Below are 18,054 nucleotides of genomic sequence, written 5' to 3' on the forward strand. Positions count from 1 at the left end.
GAAATACTTTAATTGATTTTTTTTTCATGGTTGCTATTAAATGTGCTAATTTTATAATTTCTCTCAATCAAATAATTATAAAATAGTGACAAATATCATTTGTCTAATAAAATAAGCCAGATTTGTTAAAATAATTAGTTCTATTTCCACAAAATTAACCAACTTAATTATTACTTATTTTATGAGATGAGTTTTTTATGATTTAATTTTGCTACCAGTAAATTAATGCTTGCTATCAAACTTGCTCATTTTATAATTTCTCTAAATTAAATAAATGTAAAATGGTAAAATAATCATAAAATAAGTCAGATTTTTTTTTTAAATGTCTAATTTGTTGAATCACAATTATTGAATGACATAAATATATGATTTAACTGCTCTAAGTTTGAAAAGTGCAAATTGAACGCAAGACTCTCCTGGTCAGGTTCAAGAACGACGCCATCACGGCGGAGGTGACGCGGCTGGTGCGTTTGGACCCGGGTGCCGTTAGCGACGTGCCGGAAGCCGTCAAGGTCCCGCACTTGATTGATTGATTGATTGATGATGATGATGATGTGATGATTCCTCAATGTGGAGCGTCTGTGGAGCAATTTTGTTAGTTTGCTTGTGCAGTTTTTGGTGACGTGGCACACGATCGACGCCGACTCGCCGGAGCTGAGCCACATCCTGTGCTGGGCGCCGGCCGACCCGCCGACGGGCCTGTCCTACTTCAGCAGCATGTACCCGCCGCACCCGCTCACGGCGCAGTACGGCGTCAAGGTGCTGCGATCCTTCCCACCGGTCAGTCGCCAAAATGCAGAACCGCCGCCAGCGCTTCCTCCGAAGCGCCTTGAAGATGATACTTTTGCAATTTTGCCTCTTCTGCAGGACGCCATCTTGTTCTACATCCCGCAGATTGTTCAAGCGCTGCGCTACGATAAGGTAGTCGCTCGTGCACAAATAAATGTTGACATCAACATCAAATGTTTATGGAACTCACCGTGACCAAAGGAAATGCCGACTTTTTGTTTGTTTTTTTTTGTTTGTTTTTTGCCTCAGGATACAAACAATTATTATTTCTGGTAAAAGCACTTTTATGTGGAGGAGCAAAACTGCCAAAATTCAAAATAAATACGTGACTAAATACATAAATAAATGACTAAAAGCGAAAATAAAAACGGACATAAAAAATAGAATTTGAAATTTATATTAAAAATAAATAAATATCAATGGAAATAAAAAGACCAAAAAAAATACATAAATACATTTGGATTTAATTTTTTAATTATATATATTTTTTATATCCATTTTATTTTCACTCTATTCATTCATTCATTTATTTTATTATTTATTTAGTCATTTATTTATTTTGAATTTTGGCAGTTTTGGTCCTCCATACTTTTAATCATATATCATTAATAAATGTAAATGACAAAATAAAAACGGACCAAAAAAAAGTATCATTTGAAAATTGTATCCAAAAAAATATATAGAAATTGACATAAAAATAACATGTATGCATACATATACATAAATAAATAGATTTGTATTTAATTTTTGAATTTCTTTTTTTTATCCGTTTTTATTTTCACCTTTATTTCTTTTTTATTTAGTCATTTATTTATTTATTTTGAATGTTGGCAGTTTTGGTCCTCCATATTTTAAGCATTTAGCATTAATAAATATAAATGACTAAAAGTGAAAAATAAAAACTCATATAAAAAAAAACATGTATATATAAATATAAGTACTACTTGAATGTTTTTGGCCTCAGTAAGGGTTATTATTTATATTTTTGGAAGTTTCATTTTGCTTTTTAAATTTAGTTAGTTTTAATTTGTTTTCAGGGCGGTTCTGTTAGTTTTTATTAGTTTTAGTTATTTAATATATGCGAGTTAGTGTTAGTTTAGTTTTAGTTAGTTTCAGTCTTAGTTTTAGTTTTTTTTGTTTTGTTTTTTTTAAAAAGGTGTATTACTTGTGCGCCATATTAAAAAATTAAGGACATTAGTTTTCGTTTTTTTTAAAAACATTTTTGTTTTTATTTTATTTTGTCAACCAAATAATTTTTTGAATTTTAGTTTAAGTAAATTTGTTTTAGTCGGATAAATCGGATGATGATGTTTTTGTTTTGCCGAACGTAAACGAGTGCGTTTTCAGATGGGCTACGTGCGCGAGTACATCCTGTGGGCGGCGCAGAAGTCGCAGCTGCTGGCGCACCAGTTCATCTGGAACATGAAGACCAACATCTTCATGGACGAGGAGGCGCACCAGAAGGACCGTAAGTTCTTGACAAAACAAAAACAAGAAAAGCTTGTAGCCGCGCCCGCTGACGTCTGATTGGCCGTCGGCCGCGTCAGCTGACATCGGCGAGCTGCTGGAGCAGATGGTGGAGGAGATCACGGGATCGCTGTCGGGGCCGGCCAAAGATTTCTACCAGCGCGAGTTCGACTTCTTCAACAAGATCACCAACGTGTCGGCCATTATCAAGTCAGTCAAATCATCATCATCATCATTATGAATTCAAAAGTACTGGCTTAACCGCAATGGCGTCTTCTCAGGCCCATTCCCAAGGGGGAGGAGCGCAAACGAGGCTGTCTGAAGGCTCTGGCGGATATCAAAGTTCAGCCAGGTAGCGTTTCCTTTTTTAGGATGATTATTTAGGGTTTTTTAGCGTCATTAATTGCAAAAAAAAAAGTGGGGAAAAAAAGTTCAACTAATAGAAATATGTTTGCATCTTTTAGTCATTGATACAGTCATTTCATAAAACCGTGTTAAAATTAAAAAGATGTACTGTACTGTTATATTGATTTGTGTTGAGGTCATTTTCTGCCACTAGAGGGCATAATTGCATGTGTAAGACATTGGTGACAGCTCAGTGTATTTTTCTATTATTATTTAGGGGTGTCAGGCAATTACATTTTTTATTATAATCACATGACTTCAACAGTTTTCTCACAATTAATTGCAAATTTTATATCTGTTATACATGTACAATAAAATATATTTTCTAAGCTTTCATACTCTTATAAAAGTTGTAAAGTTATAAAATACAGTCATTTCATCATAATTCATAACGAGTTAAAATTCAAAAGGTATTTTGTTTGACAACAATAAGATGCCAAATGTTAGCTGTGTGTGTGCGTGCGCGTGTTAGGCTGTTACCTGCCCAGTAACCCCGAGGCCATCGTTCTGGACATCGACTACAAATCTGGAACGCCGATGCAGAGGTAACGACAACATACACACAAAAAAAATTAAAAATCGTTGTGAAATAATAGTCTGGAGTGTGGAAAATGCAATTGCATCCAGCATCCAATTAAAGTCACACGTTTGAGCAGTCACCAGTTGCTAGGCAAAGTAAAAATGTCATACTTGAGATCTTTTGATTTTTTTAATATATGGAGGGACTTTTATTATTATTTATTGTTATTATTCTATCGTTTTGTAATACTTTATTTACTGTGGAAAAAAAATTTTTTTAACTCCAACCCTAAAAGTTGTTCAATTATTATTTCTATAAAACATTTAAAGAATTAAGAGCTGGAGTTTGTATAATTTTTTTTTTTTTCAAATTTTGACGCCAATATTTTTTCCCTTTTAGTGAAACTGAATATTGGCTCCAAATTATCGGTTAATCGGCGTCCTTGACGACTGCTAATCGCTATCGGCTCTGAAAACAACCAACCGACCATATCGGTGTATCTGTAGCGTCGAGTCAAAAGTAGCCCTTTCCCGCCACCTGTCTCCATCCTGCCTGTTGCCCCGCCCCCGCCCCCGCCCACCACAGCGCCGCCAAGGCTCCGTACCTGGCCAAGTTCAAGGTGAAGCGTTGCGGCGTGAGCGAGCTGGAGCGCGAGGGCCTCCGCTGCCCGTCGGACTCGCTGGACGGCGACGAGGACGACCCGGACGGCGCTCGCCGGCGGGTCTGCTGGCAGGCGGCCATCTTCAAAGTGGGCGACGACTGCCGGCAGGTCGGCCTCGCTCGCTTTTCGCACCCCAACTTGAAGTTGCCAAACGTTTGCCAAACATTTTGAATTTGGCGTGCAGGATATGCTGGCGCTGCAGATCATCGGACTCTTCAAGAACATCTTCCAGCTGGTGGGCCTGGACCTGTTCGTCTTCCCGTACCGGGTGGTGGCCACGGCGCCCGGGGTGAGACTCACTCAGGGTAGCTCGTTAATATACAGCCACTAGAACGGCTCCGTTGTTCAGGACTTATTGCGCAATAACTCGGCGGGCCACTAGGGGGAGCGCTTCGTAAGAGTGGTGGGGAAATGGACGCAAGTCTTCAGGCGAAGAAGACTCATCAGCTTAGTTTTTTTTATTATTATTATTATATATGTATTTTTTAAATAGATATTTATATATTATGTATTTATATTATATTTATATTATATATTTTTTTTCTTATTTTATTTTAGTTTTTTATATTCTTATTATTTATTTTTTAGTTATATTTGTATACATTATTTATATATATATATTATTTTATTTTTATTTATTATTTTTTTATATTAGTATTTTATTTTTCTCGTAGATTATCGAGCTTTATTACCTGAGCAATATATACATATTTTATATATAAAATTTATTTTTATTATCATTTTTTAATGTATATTTTTATATATTTATATTATATATTTATATATATTTTTTATTTATATATTTATTGATTATTTTATTTTTATTTATTATTTATATTATTATTATTATTATTTTATGATCAGCATTATCGTGGATTTATTACCCGAGCAATATATCGTCATATCGTGAGATAATGGTTATATCGTGGGCCTTTATCGTATCGTATCGTATCGTGAGGTAGCCAGAGGTTCCCGCCCCTAATTTGCCGATACCTACACAAATCTTGATCATAATACAATACTGTCAAATGCACTTAAAAATATCATTGAGATATTTTTGATATTTGTAAGGTGTGAAATGATTTGTAAGTGCGTTTGTTGGTCAGTGCGGCGTGATCGAGTGCATCCCGGACTGCAAGTCTCGCGACCAGCTGGGCCGGCAGACCGACTTCGGCATGTACGACTACTTCCGCAACCAGTACGGCGACGAGTCCACGCTGGCCTTCCAGAAGGTGGCGCCGCCGCTTCCACTCGGATCTTTCCTCTTCCGGCACGTCGGCCGTCTTGCGTCATTCGTCTTCTTCCGCAGGCTCGCTACAACTTCATCCGCAGCATGGCGGCGTACAGCCTGCTGCTCTTCCTGCTGCAGATTAAAGACCGACACAACGGCAACATCATGCTGGACAGCAAAGGGCACCTCATACACATCGGTGAATAACAACAACAACAAACATCTGATGCTAACATGCTAACAGCTATGCTAATGCTAACGTACAGCAAGCTGAGGGGGCCAACGAATTTCTCATCGGGGTTCGTTCAAGGTCACTCATTGTTTACCTCGGGTTGTCATGGCTTTTCTTGTCGCAAGCAAATTTTGAACACCTGATGCTAAAATGCTAACAGTTGCTATGCTAACGTACAGCAAGCTGAGGGGGCGAATTAATTTCTCCTCAGGGTTCTTTCAAGGATGCTAAACGTTCACCTCGAGTTGTAATGGCTTTTCTTGTCAGAGGCAAATTTTGAACACCTGCTGCTAAAATGCTAACAGTTGCTATGCTAGCATAAAGTAAGATGGCAAGCTGAGCGGGTGAACGAATTTCTCGTCAGGCAAGATAGCAAGCTAGCGAATTTCTTATCAAGGTTCATTCAAGGTCGCTAAATGTTCACCTCGAGTTGTCATGGCTTTTCTTGTCACAAGTACATTTTGAACACCTGCTGCTAAAATGCTAACAGTTGCTATGCTAACGTACAGCAAGGGGCAAACGTTTGTGAAGCGAGCGAATTTCTGGTCAGGTGGCTTCATGGTTTTGTGTCATCTTGCTTTTTTTTTTCTCAGACTTCGGCTTCATGTTCGAGAGCTCGCCGGGCGGCAACCTGGGCTGGGAGCCCGACATCAAGCTGACGGACGAAATGGTGATGATCATGGGCGGCAAGATGGAGGCCACGCCCTTCAAGTGGTTCATGGAGATGTGCGTGCGAGGCTACCTGGCCGTACGGTACGCCGACGTCGGCGCCGATTCCCGGCGTGGACTTTGAGATGCTGACGGCGCGTCTGCCGCCTTCCTTTCAGCCCGTACATGGACGCGGTGGTGTCGCTGGTGACGCTCATGCTGGACACGGGACTGCCGTGCTTCCGGGGACAAACCATCAAACTCCTCAAGTGAGTCACGCAAACGCCAACGAGAACCAGCGCGCCGTCAAATCACATCTCCGGGAAAAAGCGTCCGGAAGTGTCGCCCAGTCATCCAAACGTGACCATCTTGTCTGCCGCCCGCCGCCATGTTGCTGGTGTCAAAATGTGAGTGATGTTTTTCAGAGGCAGGTTTAATCCTCAGATGAGCGAGAAAGAAGCGGCGGCGTTCATCATTAAGGTCATCCAAAGCTGCTTCCTCAGTAGCAGGTACGAAAACAAGATCATGCGAACACGGAGCTGTTTTTAATTGTAGTATTATTATTATTATTAGTATTATTGCAGAGTTGGAATTTATTGGTTCTTTTTTTTTTAGATTTGATTTAGGTATCCCAGTTAACAATCAAATATAGATGTTTTGGTTTATTTTAGGATATTTTTACAATTACTTACAAATTATATAATTCAAAAAGATAAAAAATGGATTTTATTGCCAAATTAAACTGTTATGTTAGCTGTTTGGAACCTAATCTACAAATTAATTTCTAATATTGACTAAATTAATTAATCCGGTTTCCCTCCTAAAATGGAGTAAATAAAATTTTACACAATTTTTATTTTGCACCAGTTTTTATTTATATATCAGCTTAGCTCGTACAACACTTTCTAATAGAAATAAATATTACATTTTATTAAATGAATTATAAATAATAGAAAGAAATACTATATTATATTCTAATTAAACTAAACAATTTTTCATACCAACAAACTATTTTTTGCACACTTTCTAAACTTCATCTTTGACTTGTATTTGTTTCATTTTGCCTTTTTTTTTTTTAAACTTAATGATTAATTACAATGAATTGAATCATTTTTATGTATTTTTTTTAGCATTCATTTGGTTATTAAATAATTGGTAAATTGATTGTCAGCTAATGGAAATGATCAATTATACATTGTTTAAACAAAAATAAAAAAGATTATTATGCATCCAGATTTTTACCTTTTATTTCTTTTTCTTTCTTTTTTTTTTTACTTAAAATCGATTGACAATGAATTGAATGATTTTTATGTATTTTTTTTTAGCATTCATTTGACGCATTAAATAATTGGTGACTTGATTGTCAGCTCATTGAAATGAACAATTATACATGGTAAAAAAATATATATATATATAAAAAAAAAAAAGATTATTATGCATCCAGATATTTACATTTTTTGTTTTTGTTTTCTCAAGAATAAAAAAAATGCACAAGTTTGTCTATGAAGTCCAGCGTTTGTTCCCCTTGCGTGCAGGAGCAAGACGTACGACATGCTGCAATACTACCAGAACCAAATTCCCTACTGAGCCGCTCGACGCCGACGCAGCAATAAGTCCAAATGACCCGATCGGAACCTTTGAATCGTTTCCTGGTTTCACCAAGAGAGCTATTTCCAACAAATCGCCCTTTAACTGTTTGCCGTCATCTTCATCATCATCATCATCACTCCAGTGCACTTTATTTCTTGCAGTATTCAAGAGATGACCACCAAAACCATCTGCAGTGTTTTTTTTTAATGTTTTGAAGCGTCATATTTGTGCGTATGCGTGCGTTATTTATCAGGCCACGAGGACAAATCATCACTGATGTGTGTGACATTCCGGAGCGCCACTAGTGCATTCTGGGAATTATTATTATTATTTTTTTTTTAAATGTATGTATGTTTAGCCCAGTGTCTCCCAACTTTTTTTGAGCCAAGAAACATATTGTACATGAAAAAATATCAACTTTTATTCAACATTTTTTAATTATTATTTATTATTAATATTAAGGGAAAAAAATAAATTAGAAATGAGCATTAGAGTATAGCTAAACATCATGATTTGAAATGTGTTGAAAACACTACAAAAAAGAGCTTGTTGCAACATGACCCTGGCTGATCTCTTATACTCTGCTGCCATCAGCTGGCCATTTTTATCATTACTACCCTACCTAGCATTAAAAACAAACAAAAAAAAACAAAAACAAACGTATAAATACGTGTTTGGGACACAACGTTAAGAATTACATCCACTGTATATTTAAACATAAAACATAATTCGTTTCTAAAACATTGGTAGCCTAGCGCTAACAGGAAGTTAGCATTAACTTTCCTTCAAATAATGAATATCCACACACAAATCTTGTCGCAAGGCACAAATTTGTCCCAATGTGTGAAAAACGAGATATTTTCATCTAATTCAATCGTAACTTTCTTCTGTACTCACTTTTAAGCATGTGTTTATATTGTATGGAAGATACAAAAATGGTTGGGAATCACTGGTCTAAAAACAATCGTTTTTGTTTTTTTTGTTGTTGTTTTTCAGCCCACTGAGCCACTTTTGTCGCAAACGTGTGCACGCGTTGAACCCGTTTGGAAACATTCCTTGTGCGTGTGTGTCATGTGACCACTTCTCACAGCTCAAAACAAAACGGAAAAAAAAAGAAGACGAGAGAAAAGCCATGTTTTACTTGAGGCGAGCAAGTCTCCCATATGCAAAAAAAATAAGAATAATCCACGTGCTGTTTTGAGCTTGGTGATTTTGTTGTTGTGAATCTCGAGTACGTGTCGTGACGTCACCTCACGTCTGTCGAACCCAACACGCTTGCTTCAACATGCGACTTGTTTGAACGCGAACCAACGATCGCATCATCCGCCGTGAAAACGTTTGGCAACGTTTATGTCCGTAAGTTTCATTTGAGAAATGTTTTTGTTTGTTTTCAATGTTTGTTGGCGCCAGCTGTCAAGAACACATCTGCTGTTTTAAAAATAAATCATAAAAAAAAGTCACATTGAAGTCTTTCTACAAGTTTCTTTCATTACTAGTCTACAGTCTTCAATACACATACATGTGACATGTCACAATATGGCTAATTGACATAACCCCGCCCACATAGAGTTTCTCAGCCAATGACTTTGAAGCAAGGCTTCAAACCCAAAAAGGTCAACAAATCTGCATTTAGCTAACAGCGCAGCAACGTTAGCATTTGATCATAGCTAACCAGTTAGTAGAGCGTTAGCTTGATTTGATTGCTAGCTGTTCCTAACTGTAAAAAATTCATTTTCACATTTCCAAGTCAATAAGTTCACTTTTAGCCATACGTGCCCCGTTGAAGTCACAGGGCGGCCATCTTGTTACTCCTACTTCGTGAGTCGACTACTGTATCAATTATACGTTTATGTACAGTACCGATATATACAGCTCGTAGGCAGTTAGTAAGTCCATTTGGCAGAGGCATCTTCTGCTGAATTACAGTTAGAATTCTTTAATAAAACAAAAATATATCCAAGTTTCCACCTGTATTAAACATCATGAAGCATATAATTTATACATGTAAGGCAAGTTGTAAAATGTCTGAAGTCCTCTTGTTTATGTTTACCAAATTTAAAACACCACAATTCATGCTGTTTCTATTAAGTATTGTCTCAAATATTCTCCAATTTTGATACTGTAAATGTATAGGATCGTATGCTGAGAAACGGTTCTTGGGAGGAGCAATATGGCGGCCTGGCGGCCTCAAAATGCTATCCAGTCAGCGCTGTTTACTTACGAGCACTTCCGGTGAATGAAACTTTTTTTTTCTTCTTTATTCACTCAATAATCAATACACAAAATAAGATTGAATACAAACATTGTATACAATACAAACAATTAGAACAAAGAACACGCCAGGGAAGTTAAAACATATAAATAAATGATAGTTTTTACAGTTTTCGTATACTACTTCCGGTGTATGAAACGTTTTTTTTTAATGCTTTAGTTATAAGATACAAGAACAGTAAAAACTACTGTATAACAATATACATGAACAATATAAACACAAATACTCCGGCGTATGTATGAAACAGGTACACTTCCAGCGAGGTGCGGTGACGTCACAGGGATGGGCAGGTGGTCACGTGTTGTCGGGAGGCGGGCGGAAATGCTCCGTCTACGGCGTCGCACCAGAAACTTTCTGTCATGAAGAAGAGCAACAAGAGGAGAAAAAAAAAAACGAGACAAGAAAACAACAAGACGGTAAGACGAACTTGTTGACCGGTACCGATGGAGGTTCGGTTCGGAAAAGCGAAAGTTAACGTGACGAAGGTGAAGCTCGCGAGACAGGAAGTGAGGTGCACCTCGCGCCGAGTGAAACCGGTCCAACTAGACAAGAACGCGGACGAGTTCACCATTAAAGTGGTTTGAACTTTTGGATTTTTTGGGTCGAGAATGTTTGCATGAAGTACACAATTTGTGTTTTTCCATTTTTTTGTTTGTTTTTTCTTTCTGTCGAGTGTAAACACGTTACGCAAGTTACTCGAACACGAGGTGGCAATTTGTTAAGAGAATAAATGTACATTTTCGAGTCTAGAAAGTCATCATTTATCGACGTTTAAAAAAAATGATGCGTTCGCGAACCACAAGAATGTCGTAAAGATCTCTTTGGATTTGTATTTTTTAATCATGTCATAGTTTTGGCTTCCTTGTTGTCTATGTTTGAAATAAATTGAAGATTCTCAGTGCCTCATTAACGAAAATATTTTTTTTAGTAATGCTAAATTTAACTTATTATTTTGGCTTCTTCGTTGTCTTTTTATTAAAGTGTATCTGTGCGTTTGTCTCTTTTTGTACTTTTATTGGTGTTTTTATTTAATGTGGTGTGTTTTTAATTTCGTTATTAGTGCTATATTAAATAAAGTTGTGTTCGAATTGGAATTGTTGACGTTTTACTTATTTATTCATGTGTCACAATAATATAAATAATATATATAAATAAATAAATACATACATATAATAATGTATAAAATGAATAAATATAATATAAATATAATAAATAAATACATCCATTTATATATAAAATAATTTAGAAATTTACCATTTTGTCATTTTTCAAAATGATGCATTTGCAAGCCTCAACAATGTAAAAAAAAAAAAATCCCTCACCCTCGCTATTATCTTTTTTGTTTACTCGTTGTCTTTATTTGAATTATTGATATTTTATGTATTTATTACCCTCCTCATATATATATATATATATTTTTTAACGTCTTCTTTTTCCAAATATCCCTCATACTCACCAATATGTATCGTTGACGTCGGCGAGCCAATCAGGGCGCGTTCAGGAAGTGCTGATTGCTGCTGCTGTTTTTTGCGCTCAGGTGATAATCGGCGACGCACAAACGAGCTGGACTCGCGTCGGGTGGTCAACGTAAGTGCGGACGAGTGACTGCGTGTCAGCCAGCGAGGTATCGAACAACATTTTCAATCTGTGTTGAAACTCCTCCTCCCAATCATCAGCGGGTGTTCGTTTCCGATTGGCTGACCACAGTGTCTCTCCGCGTCGCCACCCGCTGGCCGGGAGACGCACTGCGGACGCGGCTAGCATGAAGGATTCTGGGTAACTTTTGTGCTTTTCTGGCTCTGACGCTTTTCTTCTTCTCTGGTGACTTTTTTTGCTTTGGGAAAAACTGTGAATTTTGACATTTGTGGTTTTATGCTAATGTGGCTACCGCTTTGTGGGCAGGGTTCCCCCCCACCATCCCCGATGTTCCATGGTGACGAGTACCTGGGCCGCACTGAGCATGTCCGCCAGGCGCCTCACTACGACCAGGTCCCGCCGGGCACGTTGCCCCGCGACGACGACCCTTACGAGCCTCCGCCCCTTCTGAGCGCCCAGTCGGCGCCCTACTTCGCCCTGAGCGCCGACCCGCTTCCGCCGCCGCCGCTGCCCGACCAGCTTCCCGTCGGACTCGAGTACAACGGCGACGGGTGCGTACGCCCGACGGAAGCCCACAGTTGCGGCTTTCTTTTTTTTTTTGGGCACTCCCAAAAATTCATTATTATTTTAATTTTTTATGTTTATTATTTATTCATATTTTGATTATTTATTTATTTGTTATATTACTTGTTTGTTTACGGGTTGCGATGCGAACCAAAATTGGAGTAACATTTTTGAGTGGATTGAGGAAAAATACGAAACCAGTTTTAATTTATGCTTTCTAGGACCCGACCGGTTAATCGGCCGCCGATCATAATCGGCCGATTATTGGTCTTCAGCACATCTGCCAAAACAATCGGCCAATTGGGCCAAATGGCCGATTATTTTCGACCACGGCTGGACAAAAGTAGTACCTGCCCGATCCGCTTTTATCCGATTAATCAATGGAATGATCAGTAAATATTTGAAAACACGATTTGTGTCAATTACAGCTGTCAAAGTTCATCGATTAATCGACAATCGATGATCAAATTAATCAACAACTATTTTAATAATCGGGTAATCGTTTTTAATTTTTTCCAAATTCTCTGATTTGAGGATATCTACAGGAATTGTTTGCTGATTTCTGACATTAAAATGAGTCTGATTAGTCGATTAATTGATTGAATGCGTGATAGCTTAATCAATTCAAAAAAATACTCGATAGTTGACGGAATCGTTTGAACTTTCAGCCGCAGCGAGGGCGCCGCCACCGAGCCGGACCCGGACCCGGCCCTGGACATCAAACCGGTGCACCGCTTCATCCCCGACTCGTGGAAGAACTTCTTCCGGGCCAGCGATCGCAGCAGCAAAAAGGGGGCGTGGCCCGAGTCCTCGGCGCCCTCATGTGACAAGCACAACAACAACAGCACCAGCGAGGGCGTGCGCTGCTCGCCGCCCCCCACGCCGTCCGTCTACCGGGACCCGTACGGCGGCAGCAGCTACAACTCGGGCAAGGAGCTCCTGGAGCTGGGCGAGTCGGCGTCGGGGCGCACGTACCGCACGGCGCTCACCTACGAGGAGCGCGTGGAGGAGTACCAGCAGCGCTACGCCTTCATGAAGTCGTGGGCGGGGCTCCTGCGCATCCTGGCCTGCGTGGAGCTGCTGCTGGGCGCCGCCGTCTTCGCCTGCGTCTGCGCCTACATCCACAAGGACAACGAGTGGTTCAACATGTTCGGGTACTCGGCGCCGGGCGGGGCCTACGCCGGCGGCGGGCTCTACGGCGGCGGCGGACTGGGCGGGACCACCTACACGGGGCCCAAGACGGCGTTCGTGCTGGTGGTGGCCGGCCTGGCCTGGCTGGTGACGGTCATCGTGCTGGTGCTGGGCATGACCATGTACTACCGCACCATCCTGCTGGACTCCACCTGGTGGCCGCTCACCGAGTTTGTCATCAACCTGGCGCTCGCGCTGCTCTACATGGCCGCAGGTACGACCCGCGCGCACAAAACAAAAAAAATGGACGCAGTTTTCCTGTTTTGTGCACTTATTGGACAACGGGTGAAGTGGGTAAAGTAGATCACAATGCACATTAGCTTAGCGTGCTAACTTAGCATTAGTTTAGCATTAGCTTAGCATGCTAACCTAGCATTGCCATAGTGTGCTAACTTAGCATTAGTTTAGCATTAGCTTAGAATGCTAACCTAGCATGCTAAATTTGCATTAGCATTAGCTTAAAATGATAACTGCATCAAATCTTACAATTGGTCAAATTGGAATTAGTTTTCCTTGTTTGTATACTTTTTGGACAACGGGTCAAATTGACCCGGGAACCCAAATGGTGAAGTGAGTTAAGTAGATCACAATGTTGTTTTGATTGAAGCTTAGCATTAGCTTATCATTATCTTAGGATTAGTTTAGCATGCTAACTTAGCATTGGCTTCTAATTAGCTTAGCATGCTAACCTAGCATGCTAAATTTACATTAGCGTTAGCTTAGCATTGCCATAGTGTGCTAACTTAGCATTGTCTTAGCATTAGCTTAGCATCAGCATTAGCTTAGCATGCTAACCTAGCATGTTAGATTTACATTAGTTTAGCATTAGCTTAGCATAATTTAGCATCAAGTTTTAGAATGGGTCAAATTGAGCCGTTGTAAGAATTTTTTTTTTTGTAATTAGGCATCGTGTACGTGCGCGACACCACGCGCGGCGGCCTGTGCTCGTACCCGGTGTTCAACAACGGCCTGAACGGCGCCTTTTGCCGGACGGAGGCGGGCCAGACGGCCGCCATCATCTTCCTCTTCCTCAACATGATCGTCTACCTGATCGGCGCCGGCGTCAGCCTCAAGCTGTGGCGCCACGAGGCGGCGCGACGATACCGGCAGAGCGGCCGGGACCAGGTTCGCGCCTTCCCGTCCGGACTCGCAGTTGAAACACCAAACCGGAATCGGACGCCCGAAAAGCCGATTGAAAGCCCAACTTGAAACCGGCTTGAAAGCAAAAACTTGAAATCTTAATTCACTTTTGCTTCAATCTCTCACTTGGCACGTGAATCCAAGTTTAAAACCCAAATTTGAAACCCTGCTTTGATTTGAAGCCCGGCTTTAAAAATAGCTAGCATAGCTTAGCTTAGCTTAGCCTAGCTTAGTTTAGTTTGTTTGAAACCCAAATATGGGACTGAATTTTGTTTTCTTGTTTTCTTTTGAAGTTGTTGTTGCGGCCATTTTGTTGAGCAGGAAGACTTGCTAGGCTAGCTTAGCTTAGCATAGTTTAGCTTAGCCTAGCTTAGCTTCTCTGTCTTGCTAGCAGTTAATGAAAGTATTTTTAACATTGTTAATGCCATTTTGAAGAAGTTTTCCAAAACCTTTCAGGTGCAGCAGTCGGAGTTTGTCGCGGCGCAGTCGCTGGTGAGTCCACCGGCCGCCAAGAAGCCATTTGCGGCTCGGCCCGCCAGTTCAATGTGTGACCCATTTTTAAAAAACATTTTTTTTGTCTCGCCAGCTGGTTCCCGCCGGCGCTCCGGCGGGCACCAAAACCCCCCGGCAGGAGTCGTCCGTGGCGTCGGTCCAGGACGCGCCCATCGCGCTGGCCCCCAAGATCCTGCAGGGGGCGATACCGTCCGGACACATTCCCAAGCCCGTCATCGTGCCCGATTACATCGCGTGAGCAACACGTCCTAAGTAGACCTGTCAAAATTCATCGACTACTCTTTTAGGCATCGAGTGATCGTTTGGAACATTTTTTTGTAAAATTTTCCAAATCGTGATTTGAGCATATCACTCACTTATTTCTATCGACATTCATTAATCAAAATTTCCATACGTTGGAAAACAATGACTGAATCGGTAACACATCAATTCTCCTTTTTTTTTTTTTTTTTTTTTTTTTTAAAGGTACGAAATGACCACCAATCACTGGTTAATAAACAGTAATCAGGGAAAATAAAATGCTTTTGTTATGCAAAATGAAAATGAATGCAATGAATGGATTACAGTGTTCCCTCGTTTATCGCGGCTGTTACGTTCCAAAAACTGCAACGCAATTATTAAAAGAAAATAATAATAATTACTGTTAATTATATATGTATTTTTTTCATTTACTATGTTTTTTCGATTTTTACGTTATTATAAATGCTTTTTCTTATGTTCTTTTTTCATTTGCCGCCATTTTTTCCATTAAAAGTATATTTTTGTTTTTTTTATTTACTTATTATATTATACTGTATTGTATATATATCTTTTTTTTCATTCATAATATATGTTTTTTCCGTTTCGGTACGATTTTTAGTTTATTGTGAATTTTTTTCTCATTTATAGTTCTCTTTTTTTTCCATCAAAAGTATATTTATTTTTTTACAGCACAGTATAATATTTTCTATATGTCCGTAATGCAACGTGGTGTAGCGACGGCAGAGAAACCGTCCAAATGTGTCGTCGAGACGGATCCGCGGTCGGACGTACGGTTGGAACGACGCGGCCGCGCAAAAAGCCCAAAATCCGCGAAAGATGGAACGCTGTAATCGTTTGTGAAAAATATTGACCGTCGACATGACTAATGCGTGTGTCCCGCCGAAACAGGAAGTACCCGAGCATCCGCTCGGAGGAGGAGCGCGATCAGTACCGAGCCGTCTTCAACGACCAGTACGCCGAGTACAAGGAGCTGCACGGCGACGTGCAGGCGGCCTGCAGCAAGTTTGACGAGATGGACGACCTCATGCGCGGACTCCCGCCGCAACCCGCCAGCCAGATGGTGACGCGCTCGTCAACATTCCTTGCGAGCGGCCAAAACGCACCAAAACATGCCGTTTCGTACACTTCACCTCGTAAAACCAGAATCGAATCCATAATCAGAATCTACAATAATTATATATATATATAAAATAACTAAGCTGATGAGTATTCTTATAATAATATCAATAAATAATAAATAACAAAATAAACAGTCAATAAATAGATAATAATAAAAATAATAGAAATGTTATATAAATACATAATATATAATATATATCTAAATATAAATACAAAATAAAAAAAGTATATATATATATATATATATATATATAAAATAAAAAACTGAGCTGATGAGTCTTATAATAATAATGTAAATAAATAAATAATATATAAATATATCTACATATAAATACACAACAATATTAAAAAATAATTATATATAAAAAATAATATATCTATTTATATAATAAATAAAAAAAACTAAGCTGATGAGTCTTCTTTGCCTGATAACTTGCGTCCATTTCCCCGCCACTCTTATGAAGCGCTCCCCCTAGTGGCCCGCCAAGTAATTGCTCAATAAGTCATGGACAATGGAGCTGTTCTAGTGGATGAATATTAACTTGTAGGCGTATCAATAATCTTATCGGGAGACAAAGTATCGCGATTTATCACGATATCGATATTTTGTCACACTCCTATTAAAAACTTAACTGGCGTGATTGAAACTGGACTAAAACTGAGACAAAAAAAAAAAAAAAACTGACAGATAAAATGAACACGAGTGCTGATGACATCATTCCACTTCCTGTTTGCCGACTGCCCGACGTGACGGCGTGCTTCTCGCTTTCGTTTTCTCGCCAGGAAGCGGACCGCATCAACAGAATCCGTCAGGAGTTCCAGAGGAAGAAAAATGTGAGTGCGTCTTTTGCCGGTGACTTTTGCGGGGGGATTTGACGTTTTGTTTTTTTGTGGGAAATGGGCAGGACCCGACGTTCCTGGAGAAGAAGGAGCGCTGCGACTACCTGAAGAACAAACTGTCGCACATCAAGCAGAAGATTCAGGAGTACGACAAAGTCATGGAGTGGAACGACGGCGACTACCGCGAAGCGGGACGCTAACCACGTTAGCCAACATCACCTGCCGTCTTTCCTTTTTTTGGTTTTGGTTCGACCATTTCAACGCGCGCGTTTGACACGCTAACTCAGGGGTGGCAAACTGCGGTCCTCGAGGGCCGGAGTCCTGCAGGTTTTAGAGATTTCCCTACTCGAAATGCAGCTGATTCCAATTAACAGGCTTGTTATCAGGATTCTGCAGAGTTTGCTGATGAGCTGATCATGAATCAGCTGTGTTGAAGAAGGGAAATATCCAAAACCAGCAGGACTGCGGCCCTCGAGGACCGGATCTCGCCACCCCTGCGCTAACTTGTCAGTTAGTTTGGCGTGTCGAACCCGCCTTCTTGTTGATATGCTGGATGAAGGCTCAAATCGTCAAAAACATGCTAAATGATAGCAACATGCTAGCTAAAGGATGGTGGCTAAACACGCTAACCGATGCTCTTCAAATATGGCGAACGATGGGACGAAACCCAACTTGACGTTTTCATGAAAATATATGACATCAAAAGTCTTTTTTTTTTTTTTTTTTATAACAAGCTCCACAAATGTGATGATTTGATTCTTTTCTGTTTGCATACGAAGCTAATTTTTCTTCTTTTTGTTTGTATACATGATGTGTTGAGTCTTAACGCTGAATAAAACTTTATTCGCCAAGTTTGTGTAGATATTGTGACGCATGTTTCATCACTCATAATATCATGAAATTGGTTTAGCTGAAATATTTTTTCATCAGTCCACTGCATGCTATTCAAAAATTATTATATTGACAAACATTTTTTGTCAAAACTGCTTGCAAATTCTGCACTTGGGGGCTGTTT

At 39.8% G+C, this 18,054-nt stretch overlaps 2 protein-coding genes across 12 annotated transcripts in view; both read left to right on the forward strand.

The window, feature by feature from the left end:
- Positions 1-8,178, forward strand: part of pi4kaa (phosphatidylinositol 4-kinase, catalytic, alpha a) — a 28,783-nt gene extending 20,605 nt beyond the window's left edge. For 3 of the 10 annotated variants that reach the window (XM_077496972.1, XM_077496974.1, XM_077496975.1), the window contains 15 exons: positions 425-512; positions 613-780; positions 868-921; positions 2,137-2,257; positions 2,337-2,466; positions 2,538-2,608; positions 3,134-3,206; positions 3,767-3,950; positions 4,027-4,131; positions 4,949-5,074; positions 5,152-5,272; positions 5,899-6,058; positions 6,133-6,222; positions 6,379-6,462; positions 7,489-8,178. In XM_077496972.1, coding sequence (XP_077353098.1) covers positions 425-512; positions 613-780; positions 868-921; positions 2,137-2,257; positions 2,337-2,466; positions 2,538-2,608; positions 3,134-3,206; positions 3,767-3,950; positions 4,027-4,131; positions 4,949-5,074; positions 5,152-5,272; positions 5,899-6,058; positions 6,133-6,222; positions 6,379-6,462; positions 7,489-7,540 — 1,627 coding nt within the window. In that variant the 3' untranslated portion in view covers positions 7,541-8,178. Of the gene's footprint in view, positions 1-424; positions 513-599; positions 781-867; positions 922-1,038; positions 1,062-2,136; positions 2,258-2,336; positions 2,467-2,537; positions 2,609-3,133; positions 3,207-3,766; positions 3,951-4,026; positions 4,132-4,948; positions 5,075-5,151; positions 5,273-5,898; positions 6,059-6,132; positions 6,223-6,378; positions 6,463-7,488 lie in introns of those variants that run through there. The other 7 variants (XM_077496973.1, XR_013278669.1, XR_013278670.1 and 4 more) reach the window with 7 other exon arrangements.
- A 1,916-nt stretch (positions 8,179-10,094) lies between these two features.
- Positions 10,095-17,890, forward strand: marveld2a (MARVEL domain containing 2a). Of its 2 annotated transcripts, XM_077496988.1 has the most exons (11): positions 10,095-10,231; positions 11,353-11,402; positions 11,492-11,591; positions 11,718-11,962; positions 12,644-13,380; positions 14,071-14,291; positions 14,763-14,798; positions 14,893-15,053; positions 15,969-16,140; positions 16,983-17,033; positions 17,105-17,890. In XM_077496988.1, the coding sequence occupies exons 4-11, from the start codon at positions 11,739-11,741 to the stop codon at positions 17,237-17,239; spliced, it is 1,737 nt and encodes a 578-aa protein (XP_077353114.1). In that variant the 5' UTR covers positions 10,095-10,231; positions 11,353-11,402; positions 11,492-11,591; positions 11,718-11,738; the 3' UTR covers positions 17,240-17,890. The 2 variants fall into 2 exon arrangements, with proteins under 2 accessions (XP_077353114.1, XP_077353116.1); XM_077496990.1 differs by lacking the exon at positions 11,492-11,591 and having other exon boundaries at positions 11,353-11,439.
- Positions 17,891-18,054: the final 164 nt, after the last annotated feature.

Source organism: Festucalex cinctus, chromosome 15, assembly GCF_051991245.1.
Source record: "Festucalex cinctus isolate MCC-2025b chromosome 15, RoL_Fcin_1.0, whole genome shotgun sequence".
NCBI classification, from domain to species: Eukaryota; Metazoa; Chordata; class Actinopteri; order Syngnathiformes; family Syngnathidae; genus Festucalex; species Festucalex cinctus.